General features: G+C 45.5%; 1 protein-coding gene across 1 annotated transcript in view; it reads right to left on the reverse strand.

Annotated features, from left to right (window-relative positions):
* Window positions 1-10,563, reverse strand: part of CRIM1 (cysteine rich transmembrane BMP regulator 1) — a 205,158-nt gene extending 194,595 nt beyond the window's left edge. The window contains exon 1 of the mRNA XM_059943606.1: window positions 10,136-10,563. Coding sequence (XP_059799589.1) covers window positions 10,136-10,466 — 331 coding nt within the window. The 5' untranslated portion in view covers window positions 10,467-10,563. The remainder of the gene's footprint in view (window positions 1-10,135) is intronic.
* Window positions 10,564-18,043: the final 7,480 nt, after the last annotated feature.

Genomic DNA, 18,043 nt, shown 5'->3' on the forward strand with positions numbered 1-18,043 from the left:
CAGTTCTGTCTTCCTGAAGTGGGACCACACCTGTACTAGGAACCAGAGAGGCAAGAACGTCAGGTGTTTTCATTCTAGGCGCTCTTTTCTAGCCTTCCACTGCAGCACACACAGACTCTCCAGAGAAACCACAATGCAAATCCACAGTAAAGCTGCAGTATTAGTCCACATGAAAGATGGATGGGACACAATGGATCAAGAAAAGCAACGCAGATGCACTCTGGGCTGCGCACCATCTCCTGCTCATTCCCATGCCTGCCCTGGTCTCTGAGCTGGCGGGCCTGCTGCTGCTTCCTTCTGGAACCTCAGGATCCCAACGTGCCTTGCCTTGGCGATGCTCCGTGGGGTCTCTGATGTCTCCAGCCATGTCTGGAAACCCACACAAAACTTCTAACAATAAAATGAAATTTAACGCACTTTCATGAAACCATATGCCATCCGTATTAAGATAGGTCACCTTTTAAAAAAATATTTATTTGAAATAGCTCTCTGGAAGTAAGGATTCAAACTGCAAAATAGAGCAGATGTCCACCTTCTCCTGAAGGACTAAAGGGACTGAGAATTACAGTCATACTGGATCAAACCAATGACAGTTTTTTTGGCCCAGAGACCCTGGACTCACGGCCCTCATTCTTAATGCTTCACAGTCCCTTTCTCTCTGACAAACACCGGAGACCATAGTTCTTGGAGTCCCCTGTCGAAGAGATTTAGTTAAGTGTGGTCAATGCACAAAGAAGATTTTTTTTTTAAACTTATAGAGAGAGAAAGCTAACAAAGAAAAAAATGAGAATGGACAAAAAATAGAACGGAAATTAGAAAAATTAGAATATTAACTACCTTTTAAAAAATCTATTTGGTACCAGGTACTATACTGGCCATTACATATATTTTTGTGTGTATATACATGTATATACACATATACACAACACACATACATGTAATCATATATATATTTAATATAGGTCCTAATTCTCTCCAACCCTAACTGTAATTACTTGATAAAAGCTATTAATATTCCATTTTCACAGATGAGGAAACTGAAGCCCAAAACAAGCAAGCTGGTTGTTCATAGTTGAACACAGTTGATTTAAACATAGGTTTGTGTGAGGACTTCCCTGGTGGTCCAGTGGTTAAGAATCCGTCTTCCAACGCAAGGGATGCGGTTCGATCCCTGGTCGGGGGACTAAGATCCCACATGTCACGGGGTAACTAAGCCTGCGTGCCATAACCACTGAGCTCACGCACTCTGGAGCCCACGCGCCACAGCTAGAGAAAAGTCAATGAGCTGCAAGGAAGAGCCCACGGCTGCAACGAAAGATCCTGCGTGCTGCAACAAAGAGCCCACGTGCCACAACTAAGACACAATGCAGCCAAATAAATAAATAAATATTTTTTTTTAAAAAAAACACAGGTTTGTCCAGTTCCAAGGCCTATTTTCTTTTTCCTACAACATCCTGCACAGATGAGTGAGAAGGAGGAGGGAAGAAAAGAGACCTCCAGGCCTGGCTTGCTGCTGCTCCCCCCTAAATCCTTCCTGGTAGTCACTGCTGGAGTCAGGGCCCCTCTTCGTTGCCCCCAAGATGCTCAGCACTTCCTATCTCAGGGCTTACCAGCTGTAAGGAACTGTCTTGGGCTACAATGGACTGTCCCAGTTGTCACTATCTACCTTCAGACCACAGCCTCTGTGAAAGCAGGGCCCCTATCCTATTTATTTTGGTTGAAAACGAATTATTAGACTAGCAGGTAACATTATCAGTTCTTATTATACGCCCTACTCACGCTACGTGCTTTACAGGCACTAGCTGTTTGCTACTTCAAGTGTGGTCCTGCGATCAGCAGCATTGGCATCACGTGGGAGTTTATTAGAAATGCAGAATCTCAGGCCCCATCTGGACCTACTGCATCAGAACCTGTATGTTTAATGAGATCCCCCAGGTGATTTGTGTGCACATTAACATTTCAAAAGCACAGTTTTATCTCATTTAATCCTCAGAGAAAACATAGGTGGTACCTATTACTATTCACAGCTGGGAAACTCAGGCTTAGAGAAGTTCCGTGCTATCACTAGAGTTCAGCACAAAGACCAGACAAACGGCAGCTGCTCAGTAAATATTCATGGAAGGAGGATGGCGGGGAAACAGGTAGGGCTAGAAAGAGAACGGAGGAATGGCCTGGTTAATTAAACACCTGACCTCTGGTTTTGCCTAGTTTGTACCTACTGCCAGGACAGGTGAGCTGCAGCAATACAGGCTGTTTCCTTAGCTCCAGCCAGGCCAAATCCTGTGCTGACCAGCAGTATGGACACTTCAGGAGCTAGGAACAAAATCCTCTTCCAGAATAAAATGTGAAGGAAAATGCACATTGCTGATAAGTGTGAGTTTAGGTGCTCCTCCTTCCCCAAATGAAATATTAGTCCACAGATAAATGGTTAAATTTACAATTCTTACAACTTAATGCAAAAAATTTCAGATTCCTCCCTCTTTATTTTTACCCCAAATACACAAATTTTGTAGAAATTATTTAGACCAAGTGTAACAAATGGGCATCAGGAGGAAAGGTAGCAAATAGCTTCAGAGGCCTTTAAATACGTTTTTTAACTCAACGCATTTACGGTGTTGGGGTAGGAGGGGACCTGAACTCAGTAATAATTCGCTTTCTTTCTAAGAGCCCAAACTCCTTGAGATCAGTTACTGAGGTAGATGAGGATTAAACCGAACAAGACAATGAGCCCATATCAGGTTATTTTACTTATTCTGGTTAGTAGCTTTGCTGTTTACCACGTGCTAGTCATTCTTCTAAGTGCTTCATAGGGATTCCTTCACTGAGTCCTTATAGCAACCCTATTATTAACCCCACTAAACAGATGAGAAAACTTAAGATGCATGGAAGCAGAGTGCAGATTTGACCCCAGAAGCTAAGTTTCTAACCATTACATTCTTGGATCAAGGTATAAGTATTTCTCACAGAGAATTAATTGGGGTTGGGAGAGGGAGATAAGGAATTGAACCCTGATCACTTAGTAACTGCAGAAGAAAAAGGAATCTCTTTTGATTTTTTTTCATGTGGGCCCAAAATGAACACTTACCAGCATTTACCTCAAGGGCATTCTTAACTTTAAGTATATTCAACCACCCCTCTGTCCTGTCGGCAAGACCGATGAGGTCTTGTCCAAACACAGAGGTTTTCCATGATTTGATTAGGCTAACTGGCCAGGACAAGTAGCAGAGAGTGGGTGAAATCAGGAGATGCTGATAAACTGACACCTCTCAGTTCACTGCCCACGCTCATCTGCCTAGTGGAACAAACTAGAACAAAGAGAAAATCACTCCCAAAAGGAAACCTGCCATTTTGAACCACAGCTGGTAGAGCGTTAAGAATGCAGCCTCATTCTTAGATGTTGGGAAACACCTGATATGTATCGCAAAAGCTCTGAGAACGGGTAGGATCCCTTCCCCCACCAAAAGGGAGCTCTGACTCCGAATTTTGATAGTTGGAATTTGAATTCTCCTTTTCAGCTTTGCCACCAGAGCCTGAAAAGATCACCTCAGATCCTGTGATTCCTAGAACAAATTTTACCCACATACCTCACCAACTAATCATATACAGACCTGAGAAATCAGTTCTACTTGGCTTGAACTTATGTAGCCTTTTGAAGGTCTTGCCTCATTCTTTATCTTGATTAAAAGAGTATCTGGAAGGCTTCCCTGGTGGTGCAATGGTTAAGAATCCACCTGCCAATGCAGGGGACCCGGGTTCGAGCCCTGGTCCGGGAAGATCCCACATGCCGTAGAGCAACTAAGCCCGTGCGCCACAACTACTGAGCCCGCGTGCTACAACTACCAACGCCTGCACACCTAGAGTCCGTGCTCTGCAACGAGAGAAGCCACCGCAATGAGAAGCCTGCGCACCGCAATGAAGAATAGCCCCCGCTCGCCGCAACTAGAGAGAGCCCGCGCGCAGCAACGAAGACCCAACGCAGCCAAAAATAAATACATAAAATAAATAAGTTTGTTAAAAAAAAAAAAGAGTATCTGGAGTAGGGCACAGGTCTGAGAGGTCCCCAGGCTTCCCAGCCCCCCACCCCCACCCCAACAGAAGGCCTTGCACAGAGTAGATCAATGAATGAGTGAGTGATTTCTATGCACAGAGAAGTGAGAGCTTTAAAAATTCAGCTCTGGAGAATTCGACCTCTGAGAAGGAAGGCTTTCAGTTTGTTATTCATGCACGCTTGGCCAGTCCACTGTTTCTTCCTCAAATAATTAATTGAGCTTTACTGGGGGGTGTCTCCAAAGCCCTCACACTGCCTGTGCCTTGCGGAACACGGTGTTACAGGAACCCTGCTTCACCAAATATATTTACCTTCCAGTCATCTACCATCTCCTACCCAGTGGTATTTACACACTAAAGCGGCACTGCCATCTCTCATGTTAGTGCCATAGCCTGAAAGACGTTAAACACACCCACATTTTTCAGGAATTTCACAATTAATGTCTGGAATGTGTTTTGGATTATTCTTCAAAGGATGACATAGTTGCCCTAAGATGAATTCAATATTTTTCCCTTCTCCCATTTGTCATTCTTTAGTCCTCCCACTCCATTATCTTTTTAGGGTCATCTGTTTTATCTATTTCCCCCCAACTTCAAAATTCCTGTCCCTTGCCTCCCCAAAATGTTCCCTTGTTCATCCAGATCATTGCATTTTAAGCAAGCCACACCAAACACAGAAACCTGCACCATATCACTAATACCTCCTACAACTGGTTGTGATGCCAGTTGTAATGTAAAGTCTAAGGATTATTCAGACAGTTTTCTTCATAAATTATTAATAATAAATAATATTATTTATTACAATAAATCAACCTGTATGTTCACCACTGCACTGCCAACATACTGCTTATAGATTTTCCCTGTCACTGTTAAATACGTGTTAATGGCAGCAAAATCTCCAGACTTGCTATTTTTGCCCTTCTGGTGCTATGCGATTCATCTGTCCTTTGCCAAGTGTTTTATGTGACTGGACTCCTCAACGACAGTGAGGGCTCTGTAAGCTCGACAGTCAAAGTGAAGGTCACGAAGTCCTGTCATTTGTATAAGTGCGGTGAATAGTCTCTCCATGTTTTGTCAATATTTACTTTGGGGAAGAACTAATTATTTCCTTGTTTACTTACACTGGTTCCTCTTCCCATACCGTATTAACGTGATTTTATAGGCCCTCTGCTTGCTTCCGTCCCTGGCATCTAAGAGCTCACTCTACCTAAAGACTTTTGAGATGGAAACTGGAACACCTTCCTCAAAAACAAGGAGCCCTGGTTTTTTAAATTTTTCTAACGCCAGTACAGGAGTATTAAACTTTTCCTGTCCCCTCTTCTATTTAATTAGTAAAAATTAAAATCCATGGACTCTTAACTCTAAGTCCTATGTTACAGAGGGATGAGAGGAGATCTGTGGCCAGTGCACAACCAAATGGTTTGGTGCATTCCCTGGCCTCCTAGAGCCTGCTCTCTGGGCCTTGCTCACCTCAGGTCCTCCACAAACCTTCTTCCAAGGAGCCACCAACTCCAGTGACTGAAAAGAAACCATAACCTTCAACGCCAACAGTTTCAGAAAACAACATTCCATTCTTTGCTCTAAGTACCCAGCCCACATCCTCGGTTCTACTCACTGCCCCATGAGAAGTGGGTGGTAAGAAAAGTTAAAATACCTGGGGGAAATCAAAGGAGGGCTGTGTTTTGAAAGAGACAGTTCTTAGATGGCAGTACTGAAAACACGGAAAGTTCAGTTCCATAAACATGAAGCCACTGAGTAAATAATCACTGGGAGAAAAAAAAAAATTGGTGCTTATCTGTGATAGCGATCACCTGGCTCTAATACAAAGTTCTCAGAGCAGAGCCGCTCCATAGTGTCCACCAGGTTCCAAATCACTCTGTTCTCACAAACTGTCAAACTCAAGCCACTGCTGCCTTTTCATTACTTAGAGAAGGCTGGTCATGCTCCCCCAGCCCCACCCCACCCTTTACAGAAGCATACTGAACTATTCCACAGAGGAAGAAAAATGGTCCTCACCCCTCATCTCCAAATATAATCCTCATTGGCCAATCAAACATTCTTCCTAGAGGGGCTTCCCTGGTGGCGCAGTGGTTGAGAATCCACCTGCCAATGCAGGGGACACGGGTTCGAGCCCTGGTCTGGGAAGATCCCACATGCCGCGGAGCTACTGGGCCCGTGAGCCACAATTACTGAGCCTGCGCGTCTGGAGCCTGTGCTCCGCAACAAGAGAGGCCGCGACGGTGAGAGGCCCGCGCACCGCGATGAGGAGTGGCCCCCGCTTGCCACAACTAGAGAAAGCCCTCGCACAGAAACAAAGACCCAACACAGCCATAAATAAATAAATAAATAAATAATTTAAAAAAACATTCTTCCTAGAAAAATCCCACTTCAGTAGTTTTTCAAAACTCTGTCTTTGATCTCCCAAAGAGGTCTCCCACCCAGTCTTCTCCCTCAGGAGTTCAGAATCCAAACTTATTTTTTTTTTTTTTAAATATTTATTTATTTATTTATGGCTGTGTTGGGTCTTCGCTTCTGTGCGAGGGCTTTCTCTAGCTGTGGCAAGTGGGGACCACTCCTCATCGCAGTGCGCGGGCCTCTCACTATCGCGGCCTCTCTTGTTGCGGAGCACAGGCTCCAGACGCACAGGCTCAGTAATTGTGGCTCACGGGCCCAGCCGCTCCGCGGCATGTGGGATCCTCCCAGACCAGGGCTCGAACCCGTGTCCCCTGCATTGGCAGGCAGACCCTCAACCACTGCGCCACCAGGGAAGCCCCCAGAATCCAAACTTATTTGTCTGGCTTCTAGGCGATTTACCTAGAGGCAGGCAGCCTAGCCAAGGAGCAGGCCACTTAGGAAGCTGCAAAGGGCAACAGGAAGACTCACCAAATCAGTGGAAATGGGAAAGGGATCTGTACCTTCCCAGGGGCCAGAAAGCACTTTATAGACAGAGCAGAGAAGAACGTAGGTATCTGGCTCCCTGCGCAACTTTAAAAATGCATGTAGCCAAAAGTAATTTTTTTAAGGAATAAGTAAGTCAGGATTTACTTAGTAATGATCTAAATGATGCTGAAAAGAAGTCCAAGTGTATGTGTCACATGATCCACCCTTCACGTCATTTAACTTTCAGAAAATATTTTTTCTTCAGTGTTCTTTCTGTGGAGAAGACTGTTCATCCATGTATTCAATGCACATTCACCGGGAGCCTACTATGGGCCAGTGGGCCTTAAAAACCTAAGGCAGGGAACCACAATTTGGAAGGGGTTCATTTCTGCCCCAATTTACCTAACTCACTTTGTGAACTGCAGTTAAAACCATGTGTTTGCTGTGGTTTTTTTCCCCTCACAAAGCCAGTATGGGGAATGATACAAATAAAAATTACTGCAAGTTGGTAAATAGAGCAATGTAATTTGTATTTAAATTACATCATCGAAAGCAGGTAGATTAGTCACGATAACACTTCTATACCATGCAATACGTTTTCTCAGTGTAGTCTGTTAAATAAGAAGTTTCCAAAAGAGTTTTCATTAACAGATACAACCAGTAGGGGTCATTTTAGTGCAAAAATTGCAGCAAAAGAGACTTCAACATGAATAAAATGTATCAATTCCTATTTCTGTTAGTTATGTGTGAATTTCTGAATAAAAATGGAAACTGAGGGAAACACTGGCCACTGAGAAATTTCTTGCCAATTAACAGAAAAACAAAAGAGAAAGCACCTTCTAGATTATTACTGCCATGGAATGACTCCTCTAATTCTTAAAAAGAAGGAAGAAAAAAGGCCACTGACTTATCCTGTTTTCCATAAATCTTGTAGTAAAGTGAAAATTCTTGGAATTTTAGACACCCTATTGAAATAGCTGTCTAAATCCAACCATTATATCATGCTAGGTAACACTGCCCTTCTTTGGGTTCATGGATTTAGAGTGCAACTTGACTGCTGCTTTTAGAGTTCTAAAAAACAAAATAAAATAAGAAGCCCTCAGCACACAGTTTTGGTAGCTGAAAACAGACTGGCTAGATGGAAAGTGTTGCTAGAGAACACTAAATGAGATATCATCACGGTAATAAATACTTCCAAGCATTTTCAAGGCTAATACCAAGTGCGTGGGGTGTTACCAGAAGAAACAAAGCTATGAGGGATCGCATCATTTCAGAGGAATGAAACGCTCACCAACAAACTGCCAAAATAACTCTATACTATGATACCAGAATGTTGGTGCCAAAACACTTGATTACCGTGAATGTTCCCTGAGCTCCACACTTCCTTCACCAGAAATCTATCATGAAGAAACAAAACAAGGGTTAGAGTCTTTAGAACCTTCCCAAGTCCTTCTCAGACCCAGTTTCTACCACATTTAACCTTGTTTCAGGTTGCTTGTTCTTTTTAGATTTATAGGAGGCTGGCTTAAGTAAACTATACACTCCAAGTGGCAGGGTTCAAAGATGCATCTTTTCGTCCAACTCATTCAGAATTCCCAAAGTCAAACACATAAAATAGTATCAGAAGTTAATCTCCTGGCCGTTTTTCTTCTTGTAAGAAATAAAAACGTTATGGGACTTAACACCAGGTGAGAGGCTTTTGTACTTGAGGCAAACAAACTCTTCTAACCCAAGGGTGCAGTGGTGCACTTCCCTCCAAGAGTTCCCTTCACTCATTACTGCCCACTAGCCTCCCACTAGCCTCCAAACCAGAAAGGCCTTCCTGACTTTCCAGAACTGTCCAAACTTTAAAAACTGCAGTTATCAATGAATATGCGTGTGTGTAAAGAAAACCACAGAATGGAAGCCTTTTAACAGACCCATTTTATCCTTAAGGCTGCTACCTCCTTTCTCAGTATCCCAGCACAATAAACACACATAAGGATGCTTCAGAATAAACCCCTCCCTGGTCTCCTGCGTGCAGGCTGTGAGTACTAAGGAAGGGACGGGGCAGAGGGCGCCTGTCCCTCCTCCTCTCCGTTCCTCCAGAAGTAAGGCTGCTGCGCTCTGCTCATACACCAGGATGCCCCAGAACAGCATCTCGCCCCAACGTCAGCCCAAGCAGGGAACCCACTTTTAACTGGTGCTGAGCCCTTTTAATTTGGTATAAGCCAAATAAAAAGAACTCACTGCGTCTCTCTAGACCCCAAACCTCACCAGGCACCCCGAGGCCGAGGCCGGCGGTCAGGGCTTAAGGCCGACACCCATCAACAGTGGTTCTCCCAAGGAGGGAGGCTCCACTAATCTAATCTTTCTCCCTCCGTCAGACACCATGGTGCACAATACTTAAGTGCAGCAACCAGCAGAACAATCCTCGTTATTAAACACACAAAAAGAAGGAACCGGCAACACGATTGGAAACACGCGGATATCTGATCTTAAAAAGCAGCAACTAATAGAAACAACTTTTCACTCCTAGGTGCCAGCCCCCCGCCCCCGCCCCTTCATTCATGAGAGAAAGCCTTTGACCGTTTTCAATAGGCAAACAAACGAGTAACCACCGTATGTAACTTCCCCTGGGCTGACATATTCCGGAGCTGAAATTGATTTATATGCGCAGGAGGAGGAAGGGGGTGAAGGAAAAGCGCAAGGAAAAAATAATAAAAGAGTCACACAGGGAGTGTGAGCTAGAGACACGTCTCCTCCGCCAGCAGAAAATGGACTTCCACGGACGCGGTGCAGCACTCGGTTCCACACTGCGCTAGTGCGGGGAGGGCGGCAGGGGCCGGACTCCCCGAGGGGCTCGCCACAGCCTCCGCAGTGCCCCCTGCCCGCGGCACCCTCACCTCCGGGCGCACGGCCGGGCCACCCCACCCAGCCCCAGCCGGATGGGCCACACGTGTGCGCGTCTGTGCGCGGCCAGGGGCGATCCCCCACTTGCCGGCCCCCACCCACGAAATCCAACCTCGCCCGCGGCTGGCCAGGCGTCAGGGGGAGCAGCGAGCGGGAACCAAGGGACGCCGGGCTATCTCCCGGGGGTGGCGGGCGCCCCTCCTCCCGAGGAGCCCTCTCTCCTCGGGAAAGTCTCGGCCAAACTTTGTTCGGCGCAACCAGCGCCGAGGGGGCGGCGCGGGCCAGGTGGGAGGGGGCCAGCGGCTGGCGGCCGTACCTTCGCAGACGCCCACTTCATACTCGGTGATGGAGTCGCCATTGAGCGGGGGGCGGATGACACAGCGCAGCCCCCGGTCGCAGGCTCCGTGGAGCCCGTAGGCGCCGCCGCAGCTCTCGTTCCTCTGGCGGGCGCACATGTAGCAGCAGCCGCAGACGCCCTGCACGATGCTCCCGGGGCAGCTCCTGGGCTCTTCGCACTTGGACTCGTCGCAGGGCAGGCAGACCAGCGCCCGGGTGCCGGAGCGCGCCAGCAGCAGCAACAGCCCCAGCAGCGAGACCAGGAGGTGCCCGCAGCCGGCCAGCCCCCTGCCCCCCGCCACCAAGTACATCCTCCTGCGCCGCCGCCGCCTCCTCCTCGCAGCCGGGCCGGGAGCGGGGCGGGCGCCCTCCCCTGCGCGGGGCACACGCGCCGCCGCCGCACCCGCAGCCCGCGGTCCTCGCCGCCCCCCTCGGGGCCCCCGGGGCGCGCCTCCCCTCGCGGGGCGAGGCCCCCGCCCCCCTTGCGGGCCGCGCCGACCCCGAGCCCACTAGCGTTGGCGCCAGCGGTGGCTTCCCCTCCTCCTCCTCCTCCCGGGAGGGAGGGGGAAAATAGAAAAAAAGTTTCCTCCCGGCAGCTCCGGTTCAACCCAAACTTCTGGCGGCGGCGGCGGCGGCTGCGCTCGGCTCCAGCCCCGGCTGGCGGCGCCTCCTCCCTGTCCTCCTCCGCGTCGGTCGGCCCCGCGGCGGTGGCGGCGGCGGCGCAGCCTCCGGGCCGGTCCCCGCCTCCCGAGCCGCCAAGTGGGCGCGGTGGCGCAGCAGAAGGTCCGCGGCGTCCGCTCCGCGCGCCCGGCTCGCCTCAGTCCTGCGCCGCTCCTCCGGGCGCTTGTTTATGGCTCGAGCCTCGGCCGCTCCGGCTGCGCCCTCCCCCATCCTACCTCATCCCCCAACCCGCGCCCCCCCCCCCCCCACTCCGCGCCGCGCGCCGCTCATTGGCTGCCCCCCCACCCCGCCCGGTCCGGCCGGTCCCCTCCCCCCTCCTCCGCCCTCCCTCCCCGGCGGCCGGGCCCTTCCTCCCTCGCACGCCTCCTCCTCCAGGCCTCCCCCTCCTCCTTTTGCGCCTGCCGGAGCCCGGCGCACAGAGCCGGCCCTGCGGCCGAGTCTTCGCGCGCCTCTGCGGCTCGGGCATCGCCGGCGTGCTGCGGCTCCGGGCGCACCCGGCAAGCTGCGAAGAGTCGCGGCGTCCCGAGCGCCCGCCAGCCCCGGGGCCACCGTGGCTGGCCTGGGAGCCCCGAGGGCGAGACGGCTGCACCTCTGGGGCCGGCTTTGAGTTCGGAGAGTGGCGGGGAACCCGGAGCTCGGGGACGACGGGATTGCTGCAGCCCTTGGCTGGGGCACCCGCCGGATCGAACCCCGGGAAAGGGAAGCAAATGCATGGAACCTCCGCAAAACTGGATGAGAATCCATCTTCCACTCGAGCTGGGAATAGACTTTGTAAAACATATTATGTAATGGAGTCTCGCGAAGCTCGAGACGCCTCCAGCGAAGCTGCTGGTGAATTAATTAAGTGCTTTAAATGGTCTAGGTAAATATTCCGGGGGGGCGGGGAGGACTGTTGGGGGCCGCTGTAGCTTGAGTTGCGTTTTAACTGTCCACATCCTGTATGTTTTGTCGCTCTGCAGTCTGTGCCGAGGTGCTACGTTAAGGGAAGGGGCGAATGGAAAGTGGACGTAAATTTTTCTCCCTTGAGTAAGGCCGAATACTGGATTACTACAAGTCTTGACATGACTAGACCTGCATATCTCATGCATCATTAATGTCATCTGACATTGCCCCTTTTTTCCCCAAGCTCACGGACAAAAGTGGTGGGTTTTAATTTTTTCATTTATTGTGAATGTGCTAATAAAGAAGATGTTCTTTGTGTTAAACCAAGTAAAGAAGCAGCTGAAGTGATGCAAAATGCATCGTGTGGGGATTGTTTCTCATCTGTAGCTGTCAGAAAATCTTCTCGAAATGATAGGCTCTGTAATGGCTCACCATTCACAGGATGTGTTACAGGGTCAATAATATTAGTGAATTAACAAAAAGTGACTTGGATCAGTGTGGGAAAAAAAAAAAATCAGATCTTGTGGCAGGTGTGAGATGGGAATGGCCAGCCGACCTTTTGATCCAAGATGGTCTGGCTGCAGGAAGGTGGCAGCCAAGTGGATCTGAAAATCGTGACTAATGAACCCAAAGTTAATAGCAGGGTAGTGTAAGGAGAAAAGAAACAAAGATGCCTTTGACATCTTATGTTTGCAGAACTAATTTATACTTCTTCTAAATATTTTGGTTTAACCACTCTAATCCTAAACGGAAAAGACAAAGATACCAGTGGAATATTCCCCAGTCACTGGCATCAGAAAACTAAGCGTTTCTCCAATCATATTTCTTTGTCCTGAAGAGGGGAAGAGGCTCATTAATTATCACTGATTATCAGAGGGTAATAGAGAAAACATTCAAAAGTGGAAAGGGGGGAGTGAGCACCCCATTTTCTGGAAGAATTTAAAGAGCTGTCGAGATACTAGTTTCCAGGGAGGCTGTAGAAACAATTCCTGCATTTGTGTAGGACGTCAGGTTAGACGACCTCCAAAGTACCTCATACTCTAAAGTTCTACAATTATAAGTATTAAGTAGTAAAATCATTTAAAATATGCTAGATATTCTATTAGAAAAATTCAAGAAAAATAAAACACAACACTGTTAAACATGATTGTTTCTTGTACCCCAACAAGGCACCAGAACTCCACTGTGGGATTTGCCAACAAACTGTCATCATTGAGCTGTGTTAAAAGGCCCTTTCCACTCTTGCAGAGGAGGTTATCTATATTTCTGTTCAAATGCAAGTATAAAGACATTATTAAAATGCAGCAGGTAACATTGTGGGACTCAACAGGAAAAGCCAAGGTCAGGCAATGGAAAAAAATACAGAAGTGAGAAAGCTACAGTAGGTTGAAAAAAGGGAGTAATAATCATTGCCATGGTCTTGCTTTTTTGTTTGTTTATTTTTAAAGGCAATATATTAAAGGTTAGGGAAAGCTAGAGATTGAACACAGGCAAGGGACAATGTAGACAATCCATCGTTCCTGGGGTTCCAGAGGTAGAACCTCCTGCAAGGTAGATAGACACAGGTGATAGTCTGACTTCTCATGGGAATTCAAGTCACTCTTAGACTAAGTTGGATGTAATAGCTGAGAAAATTCAAGTTACATGTGGTCCTTTGCCATAGAATTAATAGAGAAACAAAAGAAAACAAGCATAGTTCCTTAAAGCCTATAACTAGTGGCAAATAAGAAACCTGCAAGGGCCTGGCAGCTTATCTGAAACCAGTGTGTGAACTAGGAGCTCAGTTACGAAATAGCTGTTTCCTCTCTGGGATCTAGGAGGGACCACAGGTGGCCAGAAGCCAAGGCAATGAGATTGGGGCTCAAACACAAAAGGATTCCCTCATCTTCAGAAACCAGACTAAGGATACAGAAGAGGTTAGGTGGGCCCAACATGATGACCACAGGGGGTCAAGGGAGAAAGAGGACTGGGAGGGATTACATAGACCCTGAAAGGCATGTACAAATGTAAGAGTTAGAAGTATACACGGAATATGGTTTAATGCCTCCTCTTCTGGGAAGCATCTTGAGCTTATTCCCTTAGCCATTCTACAACATTTTATAAGTACTTCTGCTTATAACATTTACCACGTTATATTACAAATGTTTATATATATATAAATAAAATATATAAATAAATATTTTGTATTAAGTCTTTCTCTAAATAGCTCTGATTCACCCCCATTAGATTGTCAGCTCATTGGAGAGGCCAGGACTTATAAGAATGCACACATGCAGCAGTGAGTTGACAAAGAGAGGGATGGAAGAATTACAAACAAAAAGATATTTGAACATTTCTGTCTGTGGCCCTTCTCTCTTGGTTTTAGGAAATACCTCTTTTTTAAAAAAAGCACTATGGCTGGTTGGGGCAGGAGGGAGTCTTCCAAACTGGGGAAAAAACAAAAAACCCACAGGTCTGAAAGGAAAAGGAATCAGAATATGTGGCTGGTGGAGGTCTGGAAGAAGAGAAAGTCCGCCCTCTATTGGCCATTGTGGGGGTCGGATGGGAGGGGTTTGCTAAATTGTTGAAAATGTCTGAGAAGCAAAGTGCCCAGTTGGGGGCCTAGCAGTAAGTGGAAATGAGAGGGCAATAGACAAACTGCCAGCGTTAGAGCCCTCCTCCTTAGATACGATGTCTAGCCCAGCCTCTCTACTGTAGTCAACTCTGGGAGGTGCCTGCTGTGCGTGTTTTCTCTTCCTGAAACTAAAATAGAAATGTAGAAGTTATCTTTTGAGTCAGATACACAGACTCTTAGAATTGAGTTGCAAAAAAAGTGTCATTGTTTTATAAAGATGTTGCATACATACTAGAAAAATCTATGAAGAAACCAGGACAACAGCAAGTCTGACTCCTTTCACCCTCTTCCCCCCACCTCTCTGCTCCCCCTCAACTGGGATCAACTATGCATGGGTTCTCAGTTATCTAGGCTTAGGCAATTTCAGTGACATAGAATCCCCAGTTTGGGGGCTAAGCGTCTGATCTTGGGCTCTGAACCTGGTACTTGGACTCATTTTTATTAAGGGGGGAGGCAGTTCCTGTCTTATCTGCCCCGCCCATGTATGGCAGCTGCTTCAGGGCTGGCAAGGATATGCACAGAACAGAGGTTCTCTTTAAGGTTTGGCCTAGGATCCTGTCTCCCTTGCTCATCCCTTCTGAATCTGTTTCCCCTTCTGTAACATGGAGACCAGAATGCAGAGGACCAACCACACAGGGCACAGTGTGGATAAAATTGCTGTTGTCCTTTTCTGTTGTTATTTTTAGAGTCCTTCTCCTTGAGTGTCTCCTCGGGCTTTATGCTTGAGCTGGGATCCCTGCTCTGTGATATCTCAGCACCTATTCCTATGTAGCATCTGCGTGACCAGATACTTGCTTTTCTTCTTCTTCTGATCATTCAGTTGATCCCACTTTGGCAGTCTGTCTAATCTTGGGCCGTTTGTGATATTTTCTCGGACTCATTCCAGTCAAAGACTTATTTTCAAGGGTAGTCATTAGCAGTAATGATAATAATAATAGCTAACCTTTATAGAGCGCTTGCTAATAAGCACTTCATATGGCTTATTTTAATTAATCTACAGAATAGCCCTATAAGGCCAAAGCCATATAGTATCTCCAATGCGTTATGTTTTCTCCACTTTATAGTTGAGGAATTGCAGATGCAGGAGGTTGTGTGATTTGCAAGGGCTCAAAGCTGTGTGAGTGGCTTTCTGGTTTGGAACCTAGTGTGTTAAACTGCCTCATGCAGTAAGTTGGGGAATGGGAAGTTGCTTTTCATTGCAGTTTTATTGTTTTTTGTGGACCTGCTTTAAATTGTTAATATATATGAGGGTATCTTGCCTTCTTCGCTAATTTGCATATGAAAAATAGTGATTAGTGTTTTTTGAAAAATGGAAATAGCTCCATTGTTTTCCTAATTACTAAATTACAATATTTATATAGTGTTTACTTTATGCATATTGACTGATTGCCTGGGTATATTACCACTTCTAATCCTCACTCCAGCCTGATGAGGTAGGTACAGAATTACTTGCATTTTGCAGGTAGGGATCCAGAGACACAGAAAGGTTAAATAATATGCCCAATGTCATATTTATTTAAAAGGAAAAATTGGGATTCAAAACCAGGCAGTATGGCTCCAGAATCCACATTATGCAATACTACTCCTAATATATATTCTTTACAAATACATGCCCATTGAGGGGGAGGTTGAGAAAATATAAGTTTTTTTTAAAAAGGAAAAAATACCACCCATAATCCCACCGTTGAGATATTAACCACTCTACTAACATTTGTTATACATCTTGAAGCCTTCTTTTCTCCTTTAAAGTATAAAATAAAAGATGGAATAGTCATCCTAATTTATAATTGCTTTTTCACTTATCTGTATACATGGCATATTGATCTTTAGGATCAATAACTGCATCCTTCTTACCACTGAATATTATTTCATTGAATGGGTGTACTATGTTATATTTAATCATGACATAATAATGTACTTTTAGGATTTATTGTTTGTTTGTTTTACATTTTCACTGTCATAAACAAAGCTGCAATGGGTTCCCACTTAGCCAAATTTTCCAATTGTCTAGTGATTTTCTTTGGCCAATTCCTAAATTGGAATTGATAATTGTGGGTCCAAAAGTATGCTCTTTTTTCACAGGCGTTGCCAGATTGCCTTCTACAAACTCTTATCAGCACACATTCCCTCCAACACTTAGTGAAAGTGCTCATCTCCCCAGTGCAGAGGGCCCTCGGGTTAAAAACCTTTCCCTGTTTCTTGGAAAGCACATTACATTGCAAAGCTTTCTTTTTTTTTTTAACGTAAAACATTTTTTTTGCTTTCATTATTTTATTAGATCTTTTAAAATGTTCAACATTTGAAGGCTTTAACTATGAATCATCAAATATTTTAACCTTACAAATTACCAGGTCATGTAACCTGGTAAATTATATGCAGTATGATTTTAAGGGAAAGTGTTATGTCCTTACTTAAAAATTTTCTCCCAAGAAAGAAGTGTTTTTATAAAACTGAACTAATGAAAGGGAATAAATGATTGAGACCCCTCCAAAAGGTAAGTCTATTTTAGTTGATATTCTGTGCTTATAAGCATTCTTCTCAATGGCTGGAAAAAACAAGAGTAAGAAAACTGAGAAGAGAGGACCTACGCCTGCACTATAGAGAAGAGGAGGGATTTCCACCTACTATAGTGCTACCCACGTCTGTCTTCTCTGTCTACCCAGCTGCCTGTTCATCTCCCTGCTTTCAATTGCCTGAAGATTCATAGATCCAAATTACAGATGCTTTTCCCCAAATCTAAATGGCATCTATGTTAAGAAATACAGTTACAGTTTTTCCAACAATGATGTCATTACTCAACACATTCTTAAAATGTTTACTTTGGAATTGCCTTGTGTAATCTCATGAGAAAATAAAACTCATTGTTTAATCGTCATATCTGACCCAACATATTATAACTTACTTTTTACAATATCAAATTCATCCTCTAAAGATGGAGATTTGTTGTGAATATTTAAAAGAACCAACACATATTCCAGAGGAAACCTTTTTTAAAAAGTGTTTAAAAAATGATGATCACTTCACAATATATACAAATATTGAATCATTATGTTGTATACCTGAAACTTATATAATGTTATATGTCAATTTTATCTCAATAAAAAAAAGTGATAGGCATCGGTAGTTTTCATGGAACAAGTATACAGTTTTTCCAAGTAACTGCTGACAAGGAGACATCACTCATTTGAATGTAAATTCTGATATAATAATGTTCATCAGAATACTTATTTTTTATATTCACAGCCTATATATCATACAGCTGTTTTGTCATTGAAATGAGAATTTATTACCTATTTTCTGGGGATAATGGTAGTGCTTACCAATATCTATATTCCTTCTTTTATTCTGGACACACAACTAGACAACACTTACCACTTTCTTTTCAGTAGATGGGGGCCACAGAATATAGATGGAAGTGATGGGGATCTTGTCCAGACTGGCCTCTAATCCTGTGTACTTTGCAAAATCCTGTGTACTTTTTTCTTCTCTCTCAGCTGGCTGGCTGCAGAGCATACCACAGGGGACTCTGAAGCCCTACAAGTATTTAGAACCATTAAATGGATAGATCCTGGGTCCCTGAATCACTGCATGAAGCAGACCTCCTCTACACAGACGCATTCACATACATCTACCTCATGGAATCTCAGGGGACTGTAATTTAGGTGAGAAATGAATCTTTACTGTGATAAGTCACTGAGATTTGGGGCTTAT

The sequence above is a fragment of the Balaenoptera ricei genome, chromosome 13 (assembly GCF_028023285.1).
Source record: "Balaenoptera ricei isolate mBalRic1 chromosome 13, mBalRic1.hap2, whole genome shotgun sequence".
NCBI lineage: Eukaryota > Metazoa > Chordata > Mammalia > Artiodactyla > Balaenopteridae > Balaenoptera > Balaenoptera ricei.